The 24,324-nt window shown below is 39.5% G+C and overlaps 1 protein-coding gene and 1 long non-coding RNA gene across 3 annotated transcripts; one reads left to right on the plus strand and one right to left on the minus strand.

Moving 5' to 3' along the window:
• Window positions 1–6,361: 6,361 nt before the first annotated feature.
• On the plus strand, window positions 6,362–7,802 carry LOC311290614. The gene is made up of 3 exons (XR_014627418.1): window positions 6,362–7,140; window positions 7,345–7,499; window positions 7,694–7,802. It is a non-coding gene; the product is annotated as an uncharacterized lncRNA (long non-coding RNA).
• LOC311290601 (uncharacterized protein) lies at window positions 7,518–23,215 on the minus strand. Of its 2 annotated transcripts, none has more exons than XM_084409190.1 (12): window positions 23,016–23,215; window positions 11,395–11,659; window positions 10,584–10,755; window positions 10,229–10,403; window positions 9,868–10,141; window positions 9,575–9,752; window positions 9,376–9,452; window positions 9,099–9,279; window positions 8,743–8,995; window positions 8,415–8,586; window positions 8,179–8,327; window positions 7,518–8,015 (listed from the first exon to the last, which is right to left on the minus strand). In XM_084409190.1, exons 3-9 carry the CDS (start codon window positions 10,669–10,671, stop codon window positions 8,859–8,861), a joined length of 1,110 nt encoding a protein of 369 aa, XP_084265316.1. In that variant the 5' UTR covers window positions 10,672–10,755; window positions 11,395–11,659; window positions 23,016–23,215; the 3' UTR covers window positions 7,518–8,015; window positions 8,179–8,327; window positions 8,415–8,586; window positions 8,743–8,858. The 2 variants fall into 2 exon arrangements, with proteins under 2 accessions (XP_084265316.1, XP_084265315.1); XM_084409189.1 differs by having other exon boundaries at window positions 10,229–10,475.
• Window positions 23,216–24,324: the final 1,109 nt, after the last annotated feature.

A 24,324-nucleotide genomic window follows, 5' to 3' on the forward strand; every position in this document is an offset into this window, starting at 1 on the left:
TCTTCTTCTTTGGTGTTTATTGGCGGTTGGCAACCTAGCTTGGTGCATTACCGCCACAAACTGGGATGGAAAAAGGATCAAGTTATTTGCTTTTATACAAAATATAAATAAACATAAAAACCAAGTAAAACAAATAAACAAACTGGAAAATAAAACATAATAAATAAAAATAAAAAATAAAAAAAACGCTATATTCTTTTATATAATTTACTTTCTTTCACAAATTTACAGTTTTTGCCCGTTGCTTGAACACATTTTGCAAAACTTCGCTCATTGTGCCAAAACTCTACACACAAGTAAACATGACACAACACTGGGAAATATACCATTCACATCTGTGTCAAATTGAAACTCTACTATCAAAACCTAACATTCCTTTGTCAAAATGTAACTCTGATGACAAAATGACACATACTTGCATCATATGCATACACTTTCAGATCAGGGGGAACACACTAGTCTACTTTATATAAAACACTGCAGTCTTTGATTTTCACTGTTTATTCAGAAGGCATATTTTCAGGAGGCACATTTTCAAACAACCAAAAAAGCAAATAGGCCTACTCAATATTGTATATTGCAGTAACATGAATTCAGATAAAGCAAAAAAAATAAACAATAAAATAATAGAAAAAACACTATACTGTAAACACAGAAAATCATGGCAATTGTGCATACGTGGGCTCATGGATCCCGCCGTCTGCTGGGGTCTGGCCACAGGACCTCATCGACATTGCAAGCAATGTCTTCTCCCGCTAGGCACTGGGGAAAATATCCCCTTGCATGTCGAAACCATCCATGGATTGCTGTCACCTGAATGTCGCCGCAGGCCTGTTCCATTTCCTGCAGAAGAGGCATGCGGGCATGTGGTTGGCGGTCATATACACGCCATCTCCAAGCCGAAAAGAATTCCTCTATAGGGTTTAAAAATGGTTATACTGTAAGTAATCATGGCAGGAGCGTAGCACAAGATCCCGGGCCCTATGTATAGGCAGTCCTGATGGGCCCCCATGTTCCAAATACAGTTTTTCTGAATTGCTAAAACACATTTCTTGAAACCATCACTCACTTTCTCAAAACCTTAAACACAAAACCAAATTTTCAAACCACATTCACAGAACCTCTGACTCTTCCGGCAAAATCAAACAATTGCCTCAAAACCATTTTATCTGTGCTCAAATTCAAACAATGCTCTCAGATCATACACACAACGGGTCAAAATTATAAACACAACAGATCATTCATTAGACACTACATCAGAAAATGGAGAACACAGAATCCAAAGCATGCAGTTACAGAAAAAAAAGTATATTGTAACAAAGTAAACAAATTTTGCAATTACGTAAAAAAATATAGTAATGACAACTTACAGTAGTAAGGTGAATAAATTGTATACTGTATTCACTGCAAGTATAGTATTGTACTGAATATTGAATAGTAGGCCTTATCGCATGTTTGTATATTCACCACTTGCATACTGTGAAAATACAGTGACCCACCTGCAAAAGCCAAAAAGGTTACAGTAAAAAACTCTAAATGAAAAGCATGTTACAGTAAAGTACACTCAGAAGAGTTGTGCAACTGCAAAATCAAGGTCAGTGAGAGAGATTTTATTCTGCTTCAGCATAAGGTCTTCATGTTGGTCCGGCCGGTGGAGTTTCTCCAAATCTCAGACAATGTCGTCTCTGCAGGCAAAGGGAAAAACCCTAAAGCAGATCCAGCCTTGACAACATTCTCCACACCTTGCTCTTCCTCATCCTCTTCCTGCTTGTTCACCTCCTCTTACTCATACTCTTCCTTCTCTCCCTCTTATATTGTTTCCATCCATTGTTGATATCAACATTCAGTGCAACATTTTGAGTAAATGTTGGGACTCTGAACTGACTCGTATTATGCACAGTTGGTTTGGTCACATCATTAGAAATAAGTGTGAACAATTTTGAGTCATTGTGTGTAAACGAAGACCACTGTGTTGCAGTTGTGCTTTACTTTCGCCTACCTGTGTTTAGCATTTTGAAACATAAGTGCATTACAGTGCTGTGTTTAGAGTTTTGAAAAAAAAAGTGAATGAGATTTGCAAACAGTGTTGTAACTACCTGACCTTGTTTAATGTTTTACAGAAAGAGTGATTTATTCGACAAATTGGTTTAGACTATTGAGAATTTGGTTCAGAGAATGGGGTTTAGTGTTTTAGCAATTCAGAAAAACTGTAAAATATATTCCAGACTTTTCATGGGCCCTCTCTCCCCTTGGGGCCCTGGTAATCAGTACTGGATTTACCCCCAGTCCGACACCCCTGAATCATGGTATGTTTCACAAAAACTACCACTTTGGCAGCAAAAGGAGCATTAGCACCCTGCAATACCCTGTACACGTGATATGGTAATGTGATATACTGTAGTACAGTGCTGTAAATACCATCTGAGTAGAGTAGAAGGTAGAGAGGTGAAGACATACCTGTTTTCTAGTCGGAATGTTCTTATTACAGATGCCACTGTGAAGCGGCTTAGATGTGGGTGGACTCTCTGCCCAGCTTCCCTCATAGTCAGGCCATGGTTGATGATATGGTCCACCAAAGTTGCTCTTATATCATCAGAAATAGGGGTCCGTGCATGGCCTCTTCGACCTTGACCTCGTCGTTGTCCTCGTCCTCCTCCTTTTTGTAGCTGGCTGATTGGTGTTCAGTTTTGCAAGTAAGTGCCTTCAGGTGTGTATTTGAGTGGTTGCAATTACCCGATGTGTTTTGTATTTTGGATACATGTGTTTTCCAAATGGCACCCTGAGATTTCATTTTTGAACGAAGTGTCGTATGTAGGAAATAGAGTGTGTTGCAGAATTGCAACTAGAGTGCAAAGCAGCGCTTTTGTTTAAGGTATGGGTACATGTGTTGGAGGTATGGTAACAAAAGCTTCAAGTTGTGTTACTTTAGTCTAAGCATGGGTCTATAGTGTTCAAGCAACGGGCAAAAACTGTAAAACAGAAAATCTCGCTATTAGTGAACAAAAACAATTTCTAAAGATAGGTCTTATAAACATTAGATCACTCACACCTAAGGCAGTTATTGTAAATGAAATAGTCACAGATAATAGCATCGATGTACTTTGCCTTACTGAAACCTGGCTTAAACCAAATGATTATTTCGGTCTTACAGTTTTTCTCGATTGAAAAGAGCTGGGACCACCGTTTCCAAGGTTACTGTTGGTAATACACTAAGACGTCATGGTTTGAAATCATGCATGGCACGGAAGGTTCCCCTGCTTAAACCAGCACATGTCAAGGCCCGTCTTAAGTTTGCCAATGACCATTTGGATGATCCAGAGGAGTCATGGGAGAAAGTCATGTGGTCAGATGAGACCAAAATAGAACTTTTTGGTCATAATTCCTCTAAACGTGTTTGGAGGAAGAAGAATGATGAGTACCATCCCAAGAACACCATCCCTACTGTGAAGCATGGGGGTGGTAGCATCATGCTTTGGGGGTGTTTTTCTGCACATGGGACAGGGCGACTGCACTGTATTAAGGAGAGGATGATCGGGGCCATGTATTGCGAGATTTTGGGGAACAACCTCCTTCCCTCAGTTAGAGCATTGAAGATGGGTCGAGGCTGGGTCTTCCAACGTGACAATGACCCGAAACACACAGCCAGGATAACCAAGGAGTGGCTCTGTAAGAAGCATATCAAGGTTCTGGCGTGGCCTAGCCAGTCTCCAGACCTAAACCCAATAGAGAATCTTTGGAGGGAGCTCAAACTCCGTGTTTCTCAGCGACAGCCCAGAAACCTGACTGATCTAGAGAAGATCTGTGTGGAGGAGTGGGCCAAAATCCCTCCTGCAGTGTGTGCAAACCTGGTGAAAAACTACAGGAAACATTTGACCTCTGTAATTGCAAACAAAGGCTACTGTACCAAATATTAACATTGATTTTCTCAGGTGTTCAAATACTTATTTGCAGCTGTATCATACAAATAAATAGTTAAAAAATCATGCATTGTGATTTCTGGATTTTTTTTTTTTTTAGATTAGATTATGTCTCTCACAGTGGACATGCACCTACGATGACAATTTCAGACCCCTCCATGATTTCTAAGTGGGAGAACTTGCAAAATAGCAGGGTGTTCAAATACTTATTTTCCTCACTGTACATAAGTGTGTTGTAAAATATTTGAGAATATTGTTTTTATACTCAGAACACACAAATACACCGTAACAAATATATTTTATTTTTCCCACAAAAACATTGTACACAGTGTACATGGTCTACATACAAAACAACAGAAGAATTGACTGTATACAGTTACAGTAAATTCCAATGTTGGCATCCATTGCTCCATTGAAGCGCTCACCTGTTGCCCTTTTATGCTAAAGCTCTGATTGCTAATTGTAAAACTGTGTGACGGGTGTTTGCCCATGTGAAGAGTCAGTGTGCATATTTGAATGGCAGTGTGTTTCTTGTGAAAACAAGAGATTTTCTGCATGAAAATTGTGCCAAAAGCAGAGAATTGTGTGTGGTGTTTTGAAAAAGGTGTGTTTTAGAACTGCAATTTGAGTGTAAAACAGGAATTGTGCTTGTAGTTTAGCAGAATTGGTTCAGGGGGTTGGTGAATGAGTTACATGTTGTGGTCATTGTGTCTCAAGTACCAGTATTTGTGTGTAAACAATTGAGAAAAACTGTAATACTAATTTATGACTGGAGTCTTGGATATAATCCATCTTTTTAGTGGTACAGGTGTAATGTAGATGCATGATAGGGGAGAAAATGTTCATTTGTAAGTGAGTGTAGAGAAGACGCGCTCAACCGTGACCCACAGGTGAAAACCGGTGTTGGGTCACAAATCGGCTTGAGACGCGTCTGCTCAACAGTCCGCGTTGTAACTGTGAGATTTGAGCAGCAGTGCTTCTCAGTGAGGAAAAGTAGAAAATGTTCGTTGTAAGTGAGTTTAAAGAGAAAAATCACGGATTAAGAATCAAATCGATGGAGCTCCAAACACAAACAACGCATTTGCGTTTACAATTTATTGCAGCAGTGTTTAAGACTATAGCCGGAGGACCCTTTTCACAGTTCCTAGAACTATTGTCGGCGTGTTCGCACTGCAGGAACTAGGAACGATTTTAGTTCTAGGAACTCCATTTGGAGGAACTAATTTAGGTCCTACTTCAGAGTAGGGTCTAAACCAGCACTATAGGAACTACCCGTGACGTTAGTGTACGCTGATTGACCGAACGCACGTGGAACACCAGCACCCGCCATTTTTAGCTAGAATGTAAACACACAGATTATAGCCTATATATTTACTCCATAACCTAACTATACAAACATGGAAAACAGTGAAAGATGGGTCTCTAAACCTTTATGCTGAAGAGAAAATCCAACGCAATTTTGAGGGGACCAAGCCAAAACATGATTATGTTCATCTGCCCAGCTAGCAACACTGGACATCAATCACACGGCATAGGCTAATAACCTTTTTTCATATACTGTCTACTTTCTATAACAGTTCTATCTAATAACATGTTAAACAGCACTGTTAGACAAATCACTAACTAATAAACACAGAGAATGCGAGCATTGTTTGCTCTGGCGTTCTCAGCGCCGCCAAAATAAAGGTCCGTCGCGCCGTCAAAATAAAAGTCGCCGTGGTTGCGTCACTCCCTTACCCCTCCTCCCAGTTCCTACAGTATGGCCAGTTGGCCAGTGCGAACGCAAACAGCAAAACCGAGTTTGAGGGAGAGTAGTTCTTAGAACTGTTTAGAAGTGGACAGTTCCTAGAACTAAGTTCCTGTAACTACAGTACTTGGTCAGAAAGCGGTTTATGTTGTAGTGTGTGTGATTTTGAGGGCTTGTGTGTCCAGTGTGAGGGCAAAGTTTGGTTTTTCAGCAAGAGTGAATGGTTTTGAGTGTAGAGCTTCATTTTGACCTGAAAATAGGATGTTTGGGGAACTGGGTGAGACGTTATGGATTTGTGTTTACAGTTTTGAGAATATGAGGCATAGTTTCAAGAAATGTGTTTCTTCAATCAATCGAGAAAAACTGTAACGTCATGTGTCTCTTAAAGGAATAGTTCACTTTAAAATGAAAATTCTGTCATCATATACTCACCCTCATGTTGTTTCAAACCTGTATGAATTTCTTTCTTCTGCTGAACAGAAAGGAAGATATTTAGAAGAATGTCAGTAACCAGACAGTTTCTGGGTCCCATTGACTTCCAAAGTATATTTTTTTCCTGCTATGGAAGTCAATGAGACCAGAAACTATCTGGTTACTGACATTCTTCTAAATATCTTCCTTTCTGTTCAGCAGAAGAAAGAAATTCATACAGGTTTGAAACAACATGAGGGTGATTATATGATGACAGAATTTTCATTTTAAAGTGAACTATTCCTTTAAGGTTTCCTTTATCCATGAAGCTCTTTCTGAATTGATCTCATGTGTAAGATTTCTCTCTGGTTCATCCATCAGGTCTAAAAGAAACATTAAAGGGCACCTATTATGACATGTAAAATGTTCCTAATGTTGTTTTGGGAGTCCCCAACAACAGTTGTACATGCATGCAATGACAAAAAACACTTTTGTTGTCGTATAAAATGCATTTATTTTTACCTGATTTGCTCACCGACTCCCAAATGATTCGTTCAACGACTCATTTTTCCAAACCCCTCCTTTGCGCGACGCTAATCTGCGGTGATTGGTCAGATGACCCAGTCAGTTGTGATTGGTATACTCTGTGCAGAGATTGTCGGAAACGGAACGCCCATTACCATTAATGGATTATGGCTTGTCAAGTGTTGAAAATTGTATACGAACAGACATGGCAGCAATTTTGCCTTATCAATTCGAGCCAGTCCGAAGAGGAAACGTCCAGAGATGCCGATGAACCAGAAACCCAATCACAAACACGACTGGAGCAGGACCTTTCCCAATGGTAAGTGTCAGTGTACAGTAGTTTATGGCACTTCAGGTCCATGGAACATGCATAATCGGAGTAATAATGTCTGATAAGTGACGTGCTGTAATCGGATTAATTTTGCTGTCATAACGTGAGTAACAGACAAATTAATTGGCAATTTTTTTAGGTGCATGTGTGGGAACTGTATCAAAATGCCAAGCGAGGCTGAAAATCTTTGCTGCAGGGAAGTACGACAGGTAGTGTTGATCTATTTTTATGCAATACTTGTTGTGCCTTTGACACTAGTACATGTAATGCTTAATAAAAAAAATTACATGTAATAGATTAAAATAACAATAATAACGTGAAGTGAAAATATGATATATATATATATATATATATATACACACAGCACACACACTTTTACTTGTTCTGTGGTGACGGATCTTTTTTCACTTTAGGTTGTAAAAAGAATAAACCAGCTTCCAGTCCCACCAACATGCATGGTGCACCATCCAGGCTTTGAACCTAACTGTCTAAATCCCTATACACTGCAAAACATCTACAACATCTATAGATGTGACTATGGCCATATAAGGCGTAGAACCACAGAGGAGTAAGTGTAGTTTGATAACCCTACAAATAATCAAATATATATAATATCATAACACATTTTTTATTGCATAACTTGAACACGTAAATGACGACATTTGAATAAGATTTGTTTCTCCAAAAAAAATTTATTACAAAATAAAATTCTGTACACGTTTTATTTGGTCATAAGGACAAAGTTTTGTCTTTAATTTTTAGACAGTTCCGCCATGTTGCATACCGCAGCTTTGTCAGCTGGTGCTGGGGCTACTTGGGTCGAAGTGTCCGTGTTGTCATTCCAAGCTGCGTTGTAACCCGGATACGCCAGGCGTTTCCAGATCCGGCTGGTCAGTATACTGGCTTTCGACCCCCTCTTGACTGAATCTGGAAACACGGCGGGCAATTGCTTCATCCTTTGATGGTCTGTCATACTCTGCACTAAGTGGCTTTGGTATGGGGATTGACTTCAGTTCATCAACAAATGGAGAGGGGTCCATGACAACTTCATCAAAGACAAGCTTCAGTAGCTCATCAACATAATCTGTAAGAATTTATTTTTTTATTACTTCTTACATAAAATATATTACAATTTATTTTTTTACTTGTTGGTTGTAATAAAAATAGAATATTATTTGCATTACTTATTATATATTATAATTTGTTTGTTTACTTGTTGGTTGTAATAAAAATGTTTTATTACTTACTATATGTTGACTCTGTCTTTAATGGCCGTGCTATGCATTGCCCTTTTTTTGATTTCGGGAACACCATTCTGTACACCCCCTGTCCTGCCGATGTTGTGGCTTGTTCTCTGTTGGCGTTTTCGTTGTGATGAAGCGCAGCAAGATACAGTCTGCAATAACCGTTAAACAAAAAAAGACCGTAAAGGCCTGCTCCTTTACAATATGTTTTTTATTTTTTTTGTTAATAGTCCTATTACCTGCACAACATTCCAATGAAAGGGAACACTACATTTGTAGGTGCAAAACGTAGAATTAGGCTGTGGAAAGCCTTCAAGGAAGATGTCTGGAAACTGTGACTGAGCTTCTCCACATCTTTGAGCACCCTCTTGTTGCAAAGTATTTTTTCAATTTTGTGGATAGACATCGACCCTGCATTATTAGAAAAGAGTGTCAGTAATACCCAAATAATAATAATAATGAAAAAGTACCTCCAATTTTTTTCAGTAATAAATATTTTTGCATATGTAATATAAAAAAATATTATTCATAAAATGTAACAGAGACAAACTTATTTTTAAGAATTACCTTGTTGAAACCATTTCTTTGGGTCATTTGATGCTGTGAGTGGATGTGCACACTTGGGAAAGATAGGATTGTCATGTGTGTGCACATTCTGGAGGTGGTTGACCAGTGAAGTCCACTTAGCCAGCCACCTTCTCTGGTCCTGATGTCGAGGAAGTGGCGCACCAGTAAACATGATTTCTGATGCTACGCTGCCACTTCCTCAGCAATCCACAGTCCTTGTTTTTTGCCAGTTTGTCTACTTTCTTAGACAAACCTGATATACAGAAATTGAACGATAAGTTAAAAGAAAAACACATACAAATAATTTACCACATCAATAGTAAAATAACTATATGGTTAGAAAGTCAAACACTAACCTTTCTCAAAGTGCCACACATCATAGAACTGGGTTATGTCACGCTCCCTGAGATACTTCTGGATCTGTGGATGACGGTCAGTGACAATGTAATCCACTTCTAAATCGTTTGACTCCAGCAGGTCCAGACATCTCTTTAGGCCTTCCTTCTCCATGTGGTAGCTACCACCAACCTCATTGCTCTAAGTAAGCATCATAACATACATTTTTAATACAAATAATTATTTCATTTAATTTTAATAGTCAATCATGTACTCTATTGTAAAAAGGTTGCACACCTGAACAAGCTGGAGGTCAACAATAGTATTGCTATGCATGTCCATAAGCGTATAGCTGCCATATTTGGCAGAATGTCCTACATAAAACAAATAAATGTTAACATAATTATGTTTAAACATGTAATGATATAATGTTCACACATAAAAAATCAATTAACAAAATAATTAACTATTAATTTATGAAAAACGTATGGCTTACCTGGGGAATCTGCACGCATATCTCCAGATACTGCAATTTTTCCTCCCTCTTGTAACTGCTGTATAATTTTTCGCTGTTCACTTCTCCACTTGTGTACAATTGCTGGCTCCAAAAAACTCCTGCAATGTCTCCTGAATGTGTCGTACTGGTGAATTTTTAATTCCATGGCCTTGCAAATCTATGATTGTGAAAAAATCATAACATACATTTATAAATAATATTAACAATTGTAATTTTACAAAAAAAATATATACATTTATATTTTTTTCTTGTATTATTGATTACATGCCTACCTTTTGTAGTTGGATGAATGATCCCCCAGTAAAATATGTAGCAGCTGATAACAGGAGGTTGCCCATTGGTGTACTTCCAACTATGGGCTGGCTCTGCCATTTCCGGTTGTACAAACACTTTGGGCAAAGCTGCCTGATTGCAACATAAGTGCCCATTCGTTGTAGCTTCATATCAGATTGTGAATTGCAAATTGGACACGTGGAGAACAACTCACGCAAACATGTTTCAAACACAATGTATTTTGTGTCTGCACATGTGGAGCTTTGCCCAAACCTAATAAATAAGTAAATATGTGTAAGTAAAAACAAAAAACCAAACATGTATAATGACAAAGTGAACTTATAGATGTGTATTACTTACGACATTTCAGATTTTTGTGAAATTGTTGTGTCATCATCAGCGGGGTTAAAAGTTGAATCATGAGGTTCTGTTGTAATTTGTATGTCTGACTCTTCCTCCTCCTCTCCCCCCTCTTCTTCCAACAGCAGATGAGGTATTTTTGGTGGTCTGAAACCAGACTTTACTGGTGTTGATGCTAATGGTATATCATAGGTGGTTGATGTGGTTGTTGTGCCAACAGTCACACAAGCAACCGTAGCCTGTGAACCTTAAAAATAACATACAATTGTTGACAAATGTTAAAAAAAATAAGACATTTAAAAAGTTATATTAAATTCAAAAAAAAAAAAAAAAAAAACATTTATGAAATGTATACCTGTACTCCGAATGTGAACGTTTTTCATTGTACTAGAGGACAATTGGGTTCCAACAGATTTTTTCTGAAATTCATCTGTTTGCGTCATCACAGAAACAGTTTGTGGACAGTCAGTCTGACAAGCCACATCAGATTGTAAAACTCTACTTTGACTGCTCTGATATGATGTACTCTGAAAGAATAAAAGCAAATAATTTATTTGTTAACGAAATGTTGGTGCATAAAAAGGAATAAAAACACATCACTTACGTAAAAATGACAAAAACAACAAGTTTATTAAAACATTGGTGCACATATTGTATCCAATGTGTGTATACAAGTAAAATGTTAGCAGTGTTTACAGAGATAATACTTATTGTTTAACACGGAGTACAATGATGCTTTTATCAATTAAATTGTGTTATAATAATGATTATAGTCCACTGCTTTATAGTTTGTAGTAAAAAATTAAAAATAAGATAAGGAATTTAATGTTATGTTACCGAGCATAGCCCAGAGTTCATACTGTAAAAGCACAATCAGTCTTTGTTTGCGTTAGCCCGATGCATAAACATAACGTTTCAAAAAAAAAAAAAAAAAAAAATGCAGTTACGTTACTACGAGGTATTACCACTGATCTATATAGAATGTCATTATATAGATCAGTGGGTATTACTCTATTCTTTAAGACAACTCCGAAAACAACGACAAACACTTCACATATCTCAATATTGTCATTGAAGAGAAGCTAAACGGTGCTTACACAACAAACAAAATAAATATTAAGCATGCTACATATAACATAAAAGCAACAATTAGTAATAACACTTACAGGTTGTGATACGGAGGAGGAAGCTGATGCAAATATACTTCGAACTGAACCTTCCTTCAATATCAGCCGGCTCGCGAATCCAAGTTTGATTGCATTTAAGTTGGTAAAGCAATCGTCTTCAAAATGGCGCGAACAAAGAACAAGGCTCGGACTATACTTCTGTGGTATAGTTGTATATATAAATTGTAGCCACTTAGTCTTCAACTGCTCCTCCTTGGGCAGATGAAAAAAGTTTGCTTTTGAGTCGCACTTCAGAACACAGCAGCTGTGTCCCAATGTGAAGGCTGCATCCTCCGAAGGCCGTATTTGAAGGACGATTGGCCGCATTTGAAGGCCGATTGCGTCACAGCGGCGCGACGAAGGACGTCCCAATTCAAAGGCTGCATCCTTGGAAGGTCGCATTTGAAGGCCGATTGCGTCACGCGGCTCGATGAAGGCTGTCCCAATTCAGTTCTGCATCCTCCGAAGTCCGTATTTGAAGGCCGGTTGCGTCATTGCGACGCGACGAAGGCTACCCTGATTCAAAAGCGACGCCAAATGCGTCCTTCGTTTCCCCGTGAAAGGAAGGATACATAAATGAACACTTAGCGGCCTATCTTACCCTATTCTACCCCATAAGTCATTGCGCGCCGTTGACGACAGCATTTATTTATTTATTTTTAAAGGCGGTCGAGACTAGAGATCGGTGGTGGACAGCAAATTCACATTTAAATGTAAGTATTATGTTTTCATTTATTTAAATGGCTAGCGAAACCGAGTTAAAGTTTATTATAAACTTCATCTTAACTCCTTCGTCACTATTGCGTGGCTTCATTTGTCAGGTAGTTTGAGGCAAAACTTGTGCTAATATTAGTTTAACGACCTATTTGTAATATTTGCACTAGTCTATCTCACTTGTGTATTAGGCTAAAAGAAATATGCTAAAGAAGTAAGCCCACAACAATAAGAAAAGCAGTTGATAAGGCAATGGGGTTTCACTTTTATGTGTTTTTGTAGTGCTGTCATGCAAGCTATGTGGTTTTAACCAAATTTGAGTATATAGAAATATGATTTATTAAGTATTTTGTATGCATGTCTTGATGTGTCATATTTTGCAGTGTTAACAATGCACTTAAGATTGCACCCCTGTGTTAAGCTTTTTTAGAGCAATTCAGGAGAAAAAAAAAACACGTCTTTGCTGAAATGTATTGTGCTGTTGTTGTTAACAAGCCATGGTTAATTTGCTCTGCCCTTAGGATTGCAAGTGTCCTGGGACAGGTGAGGGTGTGAGTGGGAAACCCACTGCTGAAACTCGGCCCTGGTTTGTCCTCATGGCCCAGTTCAGCAGTGGGTGCCACTGCAGGAGCCAGCACCAGCAGCACCAGCACCAGCACCAAGGCAGAGGCGAAGAGAGCAGGGAGAGGATGGACAGGCTGTTTTCTCTTCTTGAGAAAATTATTGAATTCTTTTTTTTTTTCTACATATTCTTTAACTTTTTTCATTATTTTTTAAAAGGAAAGAAAATCTGTACATTTTTTTATGCAACTTTAAATGTGTAAATAAAAGAGAATGAATTGTTCTGGACATAATTTCTACTTGAAACAAACTCTTGTAGGCCTATACCTTTTTTTTTCAAATAAAATTGGTAAATGAAAATCATTTGTTCCATGGGCTACATTAAAGTACTTTTTCCAACTATTAACAACATACGTTAAACATATCAAAATCAACAAACATTTACAGTACATAAAATAAGAAAAAAATGATGTAGACTTTTATTAGAATTTATTAGAATAATAATTAGACTTTCAAAAAGAGTAATTTCTGAAAAAAGTACTTTTAATAACAAGTTTTTAGTATCAAGAGTAAAACTAGAGGTATGTATTCTGCAGGGGAAAAAACTCCTTGTCAGGGTTTTTATTATAGTTTGTATTTATATTATGACATGCATTTTACTTCTGAATATTTTCAAGGTTGTTACATTATATACTTTTGTGTAGTTTAATGTAAAATCATATGTGAGGGGAAAAAAGGTACTTCAGTAGGTTACTTCACATTTGTACTTGAATATTTAATGAAATATGCAGTTCCGAAAATTAAAGTCCCATATCAGTTTGAAAATTAAAGTCTCATATAAGTTTGATATGTCCCATATCAAAGGGCTCATCTGAAGTGCTCGGGCCGGTCTAGCCTACGGAGGATTGTTCTTGTCGCCTGGCAACCGTGACAGCTGCCGATCACGAGCGCGAGAAATACTGGACTTTTTTTTATATTCAATTGGGTTTTATTTTCAAACAGGGCTAAACCGAAAATACATGACCTGGCAGCGCCAGGGCTGAAACATCCTCACCATGTCCTCCAGTAAAATATAAAACATAAAAATGACAGTAGCCAATTCTGGCTCCATAGCTGTTTACTCAATTAGGCTTGTAATGGCAATTTTGAGAAGTTAGTATCAAACAGCATCAGAGGTGTAAGAAACATTCAAGAGACAAAACTGTAATAAAGAGAAAAGGTTTATTTCAATGAGGTTTCCATTCACAAAAGCCGCAGCCACCCAGCTTTGAAATAGAATACCTAACAGACATAATAAAACATACAGATCTTATACAGTTTCTTGGCAAAAGAACTCCTCCTCCCAGGTTTCTTGTAAATTTCCAGAAAGATACCCCCTATCTTCAGCTAGTTCGGACTGGTTTCTACCCCCCTGGTGCAGGTCACACTGTTCTTTGTCCCTGAGACACCCAAAGGCCTTCATCTACGACCTAAATTGCCTCTCGCTTCCCTGTCCCTCCTCAGCTGCTAGAAAACCTCACAGAAACATATGATTAAACAGTTTGGAAACGAATGATAATAAGAAATGCTGAATTTTCCAAAACAATTCCTCCTCTTTATCATTCTCTGATAAACGTATTAAAAGGAAAATTTACCCTTGTCTTCTAATTTTCTTAAAATCATTACATCATTACATTTCAAGAACAGAATTGATTCAAGTCTTTACATCACAGTTATACTCTTCATGTCTGACTTTTATATACCTGATACTTTACTTGAACCTTCATTAAAATTTAGAATGAAAAAAGCTTAGGCTGTTTTTTTTCAGGATAGGCCCTCTATGTTATAGCAAGCAAGTAAAGGTTTATTCTGAAACCGGGCTAGATGAATAAGCACTGTTATTGCATCCCCGACACTTAGATCGGACCCTCAGTCACCCCAGTATAAACAAGAAATAGTATAGATCACATTAGTATGGAAAAAACATATCAATTCATAAAAAAAAATGCAAAGAAATAGTATACATAAAAATCCCTCATTTCAAACCCTTCCACTTGTACGTCACCTCGTAACACGGATGACCGCTGTTTTTAACCTTCTAAACATATCATCATTCTTACAATGGAAAAAGAAATAAAAATAATGAAAACAATAATAATAATAAAAACAGTGAATAGAACAGTCAATCATTGACATCAAACCCTAAACAATCAAAGTTTAGTAAATCCCTTTCCTGGTCCCAGGAAGGCAAACAAAAAGAAAGAAAACACATTTAACTCATGTCTGTATACACGTCATCGCTGTCATAATCATCACATTGCTCTCCATCAGTTATTGGGTACAGAGTCAGTTTCACTGCTTGGACTGGCGTGCTAACCGTCCCTGCCCTGATCAATCTCTGCACTAAGCTGGAAAGGCACTTCATAATGCATGGGAAACAAAACAGAATCAGTAATCCCATACCCACAATTGGCAAGACAGTTTGAATTATTCTGAAAAACCACCCTGACCATGCAGACATCAGCCACCCCACCCACTCACTACCAGTAGCTTTAGGCGGCTCTTTTACCGCTTTCCTCATGTTCTCGATGATATTGGTTATGTTGTCACTGTAATCAGGAATGTTAAAACAACATGACACCCCCAACATTTTACAACTCCACATTTCTTTGAAGTCAAAGCTTCAGAGCACAGCTGCTTACAGCGTTTGCTCTCCTCTTTTCACTGTTTGTTTCAGGACTCTTCACAAAAGTATAAGATTTTGTACTACATGTCATCAATTTCATTAAAACTGTGTTGAAACAGTATTCCTCTATCAAGTGGTTAGTCTACAGATTCAACTTAATGTTATCTATATTTTCTCAGTCCCACTTATCTCTGCTGTTTCACAAAAAACCTAAACATCATATTACTCATCTCTCAATCCCTAAATCGCACAGGCTCAGTTAACAGCTTTTAGCGGACATTGAATGAGAGAGACTCTCAGGCATTTAGGACTGGCACACTGTACTCTCATAAACTTCTAAAATCAAACTTTATCTACCACTTAAACTTTTAACTCTAGCCCAGCAGTAAGGCATCTTTGCCAGAATTTACATCTATTTTTTTTAAACAACCATAATTTACATTTGTCTTTTGCCCACATCAGGGAATTTAGACATTACAAATTTCCTCTCAGATCGTGTCTCTGTCGCTCTGGACGTCTCAGCCACAGCACACACCAGATTCCGATAAGCAAACTGTCTCAGCCAATCACAAGCTTATCTTTTGAAAGCAAAACATCAGCTCCTAGTTCTTTCATGGTCAACTATTCCTCCACGTTCAAAACATTAACAAGCTGTTTGTTTAATCAGATGCCTTTCTACATATTTTACATTTATCAACTATTAATCCAGTAATACTGCTTCTACTTACTTGATCACATTTCATCTCAATTTTAGTTGTCAAGTTCTCAATTACTTCAATGTATTTTCCTAGGAGTTTATCAATCTGCAATTAGGATTCACACTAACTTTTGAGGCTGCCCTCTCAGAGCTTGTGATACATTCTAATACATTCTATATCATCTAAAACCTTATCAAAGCATTTCATTCTCATATTTTCATCCTTTTAGTTACCGGTACTTTTAAAATATTTTGCAACTCATTTGTTGGAGTCATCTGTAATTTTACATCAACCTGTATTCATCAATTCACTAGCTCTTTCCTTCAAAAGGATTCCCTTAAGACTTAAATCTTTCAACCTTCTTTTAACCCTTATTTACTTGCACGTTCTTTTCACTTACTTTAGCACTGCGTTCACATTCCTAGTTCTTTCTCAGACGAAAACTTTAATATCGTCATTTAAATACTGTTCTACTTTCAAAAACCCACATTAATACACGTCACTTTCACGTTATCACTTTCTTTTCTGAGTGTCCATTAACAATTACAGGCTAAATGGCCCTGCTGACCATAATTAAAACACTCTCTTTGCCTATAGTTTGATCATTGAGCTTGCAAACAGCTCCAACTTACTGCACACCCTTGAAGCAGTGTGTCCCAATCAGGAATGTAAACAGAGCCACTGATAAGCAGTTCTCTGTATTCTTTTACAGTCCACCAGTGTGGATTCAATCACGACAGCCAAATCATAATCTTCATCATTATCATCAGCAGCACATTAATTTTCATAAACTGCACAGAAAATCATTCAACATATTCTAAGGGGTTTTCACTAAACATTTTCTTTTTTTAACTTCAACCACCTTGTTTGGCAGATACACAGAAGTTCCCACATTCATTAAAGCTTGATAACAGCACCCTGACCAGTCCTTTTTGCAAACGGTGATATGATATTACCACAAACCCAAACTGCCGCCGGTGAACTTTGATACGGTTTATCGAATGGACACTTAAAGTTGATTTCTTCGTGGTTGGTTTTACTTCTGCAGTCTGACCACCCAGTTTTCAATTGTCTCAGTCTGACCTTTGCTTGTCCCCTCGTCTCTCATCCAGGCCAGCTCCTCTCCAGAGGCCCGTTCGATCTCGGGTGGCCCTGGCAGCACGATAGGTTTCGCCGTTGTTGTTGTTGTTTGTCGTCGGGGTTCCTCCTCCTGTTGCTCTCCTGATATGGGTGGAACTCTCCTGCAGTGATTGGCATTCACCCACGTAATCACCCGGTCTGGTTTTGTGCAGGAACGTCTCTGCTACTTTGCCCCTGGTATTTCTTTCACCTGCACAGAACTGTTAGATCACAAACACGACATCTCTTTGCAGTAATTCAACATTTCATTCTCACACACATCTGTTGATGGAAGCCTCCTTCTTTCCCCCGTTATACCCATGAATGGTGGTCTACCAAAGAGGATTTCAAATGGGCTCAAATTTGTTTTTGACTCTCTTTTTCATTCTCATGTACATTAACACAGTGGGGAGTGCGTTCACCCACGAGAGTCCTGTTTCTTCACAGCATTTTGCCAATTTGTTCTTTACCGTCTGGTTTTCACGCTCAACAGCGCCCCCGCTGGCAGCGTGTTAGGCACAGTGTGTTCCATCGTGACCACATATCCACAACTACCAAACAATATTTCTGTTTTCCACACGGGGTTAGTTCAATGAAATCAATCATTAAATATTCAAATGGCCCGTCTGGGGCTGGCTGACTTGCCAGTGGTGTTTTAACGCCCCGTGCAATGTTATATGCGGTGCAAATCACACATCTTTTGCAAAAATTCTCAGCATATATTGTGAAACCTTTGGTAAACCACAATTCTCTCATTTGCATAATCATCCCCTCTTTTAATGCATGGTCCCACCAATGCATTAATTTAGCCTAATGTAAGAAAAAATGGCTGGGCAGACATGGCTGTCCACCAACAGATCTCCATACACCATCAACAAGGCTGCAGCCTGCCGTCTTCCATTTGTTTTTCTCAGCTCCTGTGGAAAAAGACTGCATGCTCTGTAAACAAGGAGAAATGTCATTGTTAAGGTTATTGTCACGTTGTACGCAAGTGGCGCCAATGGTATCAGCTTCAGTTTGGGTTTGTTGCCATTGCCTTCGCAGCCATATCAGCTCTGGCGTTGCCTGTTGATACGAAACTTTTATCATTAATATGCGCTGCGCATTTACAAATCACAATCTTGTCTGGCAGCATAATGGCCTCCAAAAGGTCAGATACTAACGTAGCGTTCAGTATTGGTCGTCCGTCTGACTTAAAAATTTTCTGTGCTTCCACAGAGCACCAAAGTCATGCGTGACCCCAAAAGCATAACGCGAGTCTGTGTAAATCGTTACACACTTGTCAGTCATCAGTTTACATGCTTCAGTCAAAGCAACTAATTCAGCTGCCTGTGCAGAGTAATGACATGGTAATTTGCCAGATTTTACAGTTTCAAATTCAGTCGTCACCGCATAACCTACGTTATTCTGTCCTGTTTGTGGATTCTTCGACGCAGATCCATCCACAAAAAGGACATTGTCACAATTATCAAGCGGAACGTCCAACAAATCTGGACGCGGTGTGCACACCTTTTAACAGTGACATTTGGCATGTCAAACAAAATTTTATGATACCTCAATCGAGCTGTAGACAAATGTGACGTTCTCTGCTCCTGCAAAATCAAAGACACCAAATGTGAGACCCCTAAAGTCAGATCAGCATAGCCTACAAACTCTCTTGAGGCCATTGAGGGCCAGTTCAGCTACCACCACCGCCCGGAGACAGTGTGGCAATCCCGCTGCCACGGGGTCGAGTTTTGTTGAAAATAGGCTACGTGTCTCATCGGTCACCATGCGTCTACAGGAGAACAGAAGTCATAAGGTCATGCTTTTCATCAACCATCTAAACAATGGATGGTCTACAACCAGAAGGCCTAACAATCGAGATATCTCATTGTGCTTTCATGTTATCAAATGCTGTCTCAGCTTCACTTGTCCAAACAAGTCTGTCACATGACTTCAACCCTTTCCCTGTTGTCAGGGCTCGTAAAGGCTGTTCTAAAATGGCATAATTGGGAATGAATGTACGACAGTAAGCACACATCCCCAAAAATGACAGCAACTGTTTTTTGTTACAGGCTTTGGGGCCTCTTTTATGCCCTGCACCCTTTTCTGTGACAATGTTTTGCTGTTTTGTTTGATAACATGGCCCAGGAATGTCACTTCCTGTTTCACAAACTGCAGCTTTGAAAGGCTGACCTGGTGCCCCTCCCTTTCAAGATGCTTCAGGAGAGTCACAGTGTCAGCCCTGCAAATAGACTCACCTTCTGAACAGATCAAAAGGTCATCAACATAAGAAAGGAGTACGGTTAATTTCGGTTCTAACTTGTGAACCATCACAAGGCCTAATTACACCCTCTTTCAACAGAGCATCAAACACTGGTTTTATACCCTCTATTGCTTCACGTTTCAGTGGATATTGTGCCTTACATGGTCTGAAATCAGATTTTGGTGTGATTACAACTGGCTCACAACCTTTTATCAGCCCCACATCATATTTGTTTTTTTTCACACAAGTTTGGTGATATTTGTGCCAAAGAAATATCAATTTCTGAGGCAGAAATATCCCCCTCTCCCTGTCCTGTCACATTTTCCCAATAGCAGTCACATTTCTCTGAACCCCCAACCTCAAAGTCACATTTTGATTTAAATGCCCCCATACTCTGACTCTCTGCTGTGTGTGTGTCAACTCTCACCCAGTCTGTGGCCGATACACACTCTCTCACAAAAAGGCCCACATCTCTCCACTGCTGGCTTATGGCCTTGGAGACAGATAAGTGGCAGGCAGTGTTCTCTGTCATTTAGATAACAAGCTTTCTGACTTTCTGTCAACACTGCAGCCAATGCGCACACACACTTTCTGTCCAGAAAATCTGGTCAAATTTCACACTTTCATTCTTCACAGAATTAAACCACATCTTTTCAAAGTCTGAATCTCGCTCTGTTACGACATGTGATGTACAATGCATTTTGTCATTTGTCATAAACTCTGTATTGACTGGGTCTGTACGATCTTTTGCCAATTTCAAAATCTTTTCTGCCCAATCAATATCTGTTACCTGCCAGACACAAGCCCACTTCGGCTCAAATTTAGAACAAGTAATTTGTGGTGCCTCCTCAATGCTAATTCCATAAGAATCAGCACAGAGGGACAAATTTAATTTACACTTTCCCGTAGAAAACATGGTAAATCACATGGTCGTAACGTGGACAGACTGATACCAGAATCGACCAAAAATTCAATAATTACCCCCTTGACTAATAACGGGTAAATTGGCATTTCAGGAAACTCTGTACTTTTGTACAATCTCATACATTCGTCATTCACAACACTGCTCAAAGTATCAGTCATTGCTTTGCTCAAAGTTTCATCAGACACACAAAAAGATTTGCAAGCAGTTTTTTCATTGCAGGTAGCAGAAAGAAAATCAGTGTATGTGTTTGTGTGTGCGTCGTGTGTGTGTGTGTTAGTAAAAATATTTTCACTTCCCTTTGCTGTAGCCAGAGATTGGCCAGAACCGGACTCTTTCCGTCCCGCTCTCCAGCCCCCTCGGTTCAATCCGACTTCATGGTGGGACACGCGCTGCTCCAGTGTCCATCTTCTTGCACACTCTATATTTTGTACAGTCTCGGAGCGAGTGGGCATTTGTGGCACAAACATAACAGCTCCATTTTCCTCCAGCAGCTCTTCTCTGTCCTCTTCGGTTAGCAGGGTTTGAACGGGAAGATGCAGGTTTGTTGGGTTGTTTAGGTCGTCGTTGTTGCATAACCACCATTGTGAGGGGTTTTTTCTTCTCCTTTCTGTCCTCTTCAGCGTGAGTAGCGTGCCGCAGCATTGCACTCAAACGCCCGTGTAACTGTGCATGAAACTGCGCTGTTAGTCTGTGTGCCACTCGCTCTGCGGCCTCTGCCCCCTCTCGCGCTTCTCTTGCATCTGTCTCTGCCTGCGCTGCTCTTTGGGCTGCCTCTACCAGTTCAATTTGTGCTCGTGCTTCTGCAAGTCGTGCTTCTTGGGCTGTTCTCGGGGCTGGTGGAAAGCGGTCCAGATCGAGGTCCAGCCTGAGGGCCGGTATCTCTGCTACTGGGTAGTGAGCTGTATTGTAGGCAGGCGGCAGAGCCGTTGCCACCTCAGTCACATGTGGAAAAGCACATACATTCGGTTCATTAGTAGCATTCTGTTCCAGTGGAACTGTTTTTACACACACAACATTCTCAACATTACATGCCAATTCTTTTTGTATTTGCTCTCGTTCTCGCCTGTCAGCCTCTTCTACCCAACACATTATAGTCGGTTCACATTCTTTGCACTCATGTTTAACACACACACAGCAGCTACTCTGTTTTCCCTCGTTCTTTTCTACTGACTCTTTTACTATATTTAGTCTTATTTTACTCAAGGTCCCCGCTTCGGGAAAATCGTGAAATTTGATCAGTTTCTGTATGTCAACCATACATTTACCACCATAATTATTTCTCATTTGACAGAAAATTGGTGTATAAAAATTATCTAATTTACTGTTAGATGACCCCATTTTTGGCTGAATTTCCCTTCTGGATTTCACTTTCGACACGTGTCTTGCAGTATCTGTCAAACGTCTTCAACAGACCCGATCTTATTTCACCCAAAATCGGTCGGGTTTCAGCAAATATGCTGTGCTTTTGTAATTATGTTTTACTCAAAATCTTCTATTCACCTAATCAATCCGGCGTGGCTCTTCCGTCCACTCTTGCAAGACTTCTTCGGGTTACAGAGACTTCGAGCAAAACTAATTAACCAGCACCTGTGATTATCTGAATCACCAGTGGTACCCCTGTCCACTAACGAGCTAAGTGTGGCAGAAACCGGTCTGAATCTGTCAGATCAGTTTCTCCCTCAAAAATTGTGATTCCCTAAATCACCTCTCGCCCGTACCAAAAGGAAAAACTCAGCCACCATGGTTCACGTTCACACACAATTATCAAATCACACTTAACATCAATAAAACAGTTCTGCCGTTTCTTACCCAGAGATGCTTTCTCTTTTCTGTAATTGCCGCGGATTCTTTCTGATCCTGGTGGGAGTTCCTCCCCTGGTTCTGAACGCCGGAATTGGCTCTCTCTCCCTTAACCTGTTGAGTCACTATCTCAAACAGTCGGGGTATGAGACGGCTGCCTGATGCCGCCGGGATTGTACACTTCCGTCAAAATCCGTTCTTCAGGACCAGGAGAAGAAGATCCGCACAGGACCCCACTCTGACACCAAGTTGTAATGGCAATTTTGAGAAGTTAGTATCAAACAGCATCAGAGGTGTAAGAAACATTCAAGAGACAAAACTGTAATAAAGAGAAAAGGTTTATTTCAATGAGGTTTCCATTCACAAAAGCCGCAGCCACCCAGCTTTGAAATAGAATACCTAACAGACATAATAAAACATACAGATCTTATACAGTTTCTTGGCAAAAGAACTCCTCCTCCCAGGTTTCTTGTAAATTTCCAGAAAGATACCCCCTATCTTCAGCTAGTTCGGACTGGTTTCTACCCCCCTGGTGCAGGTCACACTGTTCTTTGTCCCTGAGACACCCAAAGGCCTTCATCTACGACCTAAATTGCCTCTCGCTTCCCTGTCCCTCCTCAGCTGCTAGAAAACCTCACAGAAACATATGATTAAACAGTTTGGAAACGAATGATAATAAGAAATGCTGAATTTTCCAAAACAAGGCTATATCAAATGAATGATCAGGATGGCAGCTGTCCTCTCGCACCGTTGAGGAGCGGTGATCAGAAACACCTGGTTGCGCAATTAGGAAATCCTATGAAGGCTACATGGTGCGTCCTTCGAGGACGCATAGGCTGCATCCTTGAAGTCTTCAGTCCTTCGAAGGATGCAGCCTTCACATTGGGACACAGCTAGTGTCTCGTCGCCATGATGTTTTCACTGGCGTCTTGGAGCGCAATAAGTGGGCGTATCGTATTCAAATAACTTGACAAGTTGACGTCATCTAGTCAGAGAAAAAGCTTCGGTCTTCTAACGATTCATAAAAATGACTCAGAGTCGACTCTTACTTTTGAAAGACAATAACTTTATATACGGTGCACTTTCATATTTCAAACTTTGCAGGATGTTTTTGTTGACTTAGATCTATGTTACACACTACATGAAAGGTAAATTTCTAAATTCCATAATAGGTGCCCTTTAAATCATGTGACATTTCAAATGAGAGAAAAAATGTGAAATAAAAAGTGAAGCCACAAGTCAAGATCACTGATGAGTTCAATAGTCATTTTAAACCAGTCGAATCTGGTTTGAGGATGGTTCCAAACATGACAGAATGTTTCAGGAACATCATGCTAACCTTTAAATAACATTCTATTAACATTCAGGGAACTGGACATTTGTATGTTCTTGGAATGTTACAAATCAACGTTCCTAGAATGTTGAAATAAAAAAATCAAAATTAAGTTGAAAGAACGTTTGAGGAACATTTTACCTTTTAAAACACATTCCTCTTACGTTCCCAGAACGAACATTTGGTTCTGAATATTTGGAGAACGTTCTTATAAAAAACGGATGTTAGCTAGGGAACTCTCTGCTGTGGATCCTCTCATGTGTTTTCAGACTTGCTGACTGACTGAATTTCTGGTCACAATGTGAACACTTGTAAGGTTTCTCTCCAGTGTGGATCCTCTCATGTCTTTTCAGATGTGATGATCGACTGAATCTCTTGTCACAGTGTGAACACTTGTAAGGTTTTTCTCCAGTGTGAATTCTCTGGTGCAGTTTTAAACAGTTCGGTGTAATAAAAGTCTTCTCACACTCAAAGCACATGTACTCTCTCACACCAGTGTGAATTTTCTGATGTGCATGTAAATGACACCGCTGTGAAAAACTCTTTCCACACACAGAACATGAATGTGGCTTCTCCTTCGTATGAACTGTCAGGTGTGTCTTCAGGACTGATGAACTAAGAAATTTTTTGCCGCATTGATCACATGTGAACGGCTTCACTCCGGTGTGGATCCTCATGTGAATCTCAAGGCTTGATGATTGTGTGAAGCTCTTCCCACACTGATCACATGTGAACGGCTTCTCTCCGGTGTGGATCCTCATGTGAATCTCAAGGTTTGATGATTTTATGAAGCTTTTTCCACACTGATCACATGTGAACGGTCTCTCTCCGGTATGAATTCTCATGTGACACTTAAGATTTTGTTTG

The sequence above is a fragment of the Rutilus rutilus genome (assembly GCF_951802725.1).
Source record: "Rutilus rutilus genome assembly, chromosome: 1".
Lineage (NCBI taxonomy): Eukaryota > Metazoa > Chordata > Actinopteri > Cypriniformes > Leuciscidae > Rutilus > Rutilus rutilus.

Bases quoted from the DNA above. Each gene is read 5' to 3' on its own strand.
- LOC311290601 (XM_084409189.1), bottom strand. From the start codon at position 10,671: ATGACGCAAACAGATGAATTTCAGAAAAAATCTGTTGGAACCCAATTG. The intron at 9,280-9,375 runs GTGTGCAACCTT...ATGCTTACTTAG, and splicing joins TTGACCTCCAGCTTGTTCAG to AGCAATGAGGTTGGTGGTAG. The intron at 8,996-9,098 runs GTTAGTGTTTGA...TCTGTATATCAG, and splicing joins TGTGTGGCACTTTGAGAAAG to GTTTGTCTAAGAAAGTAGAC.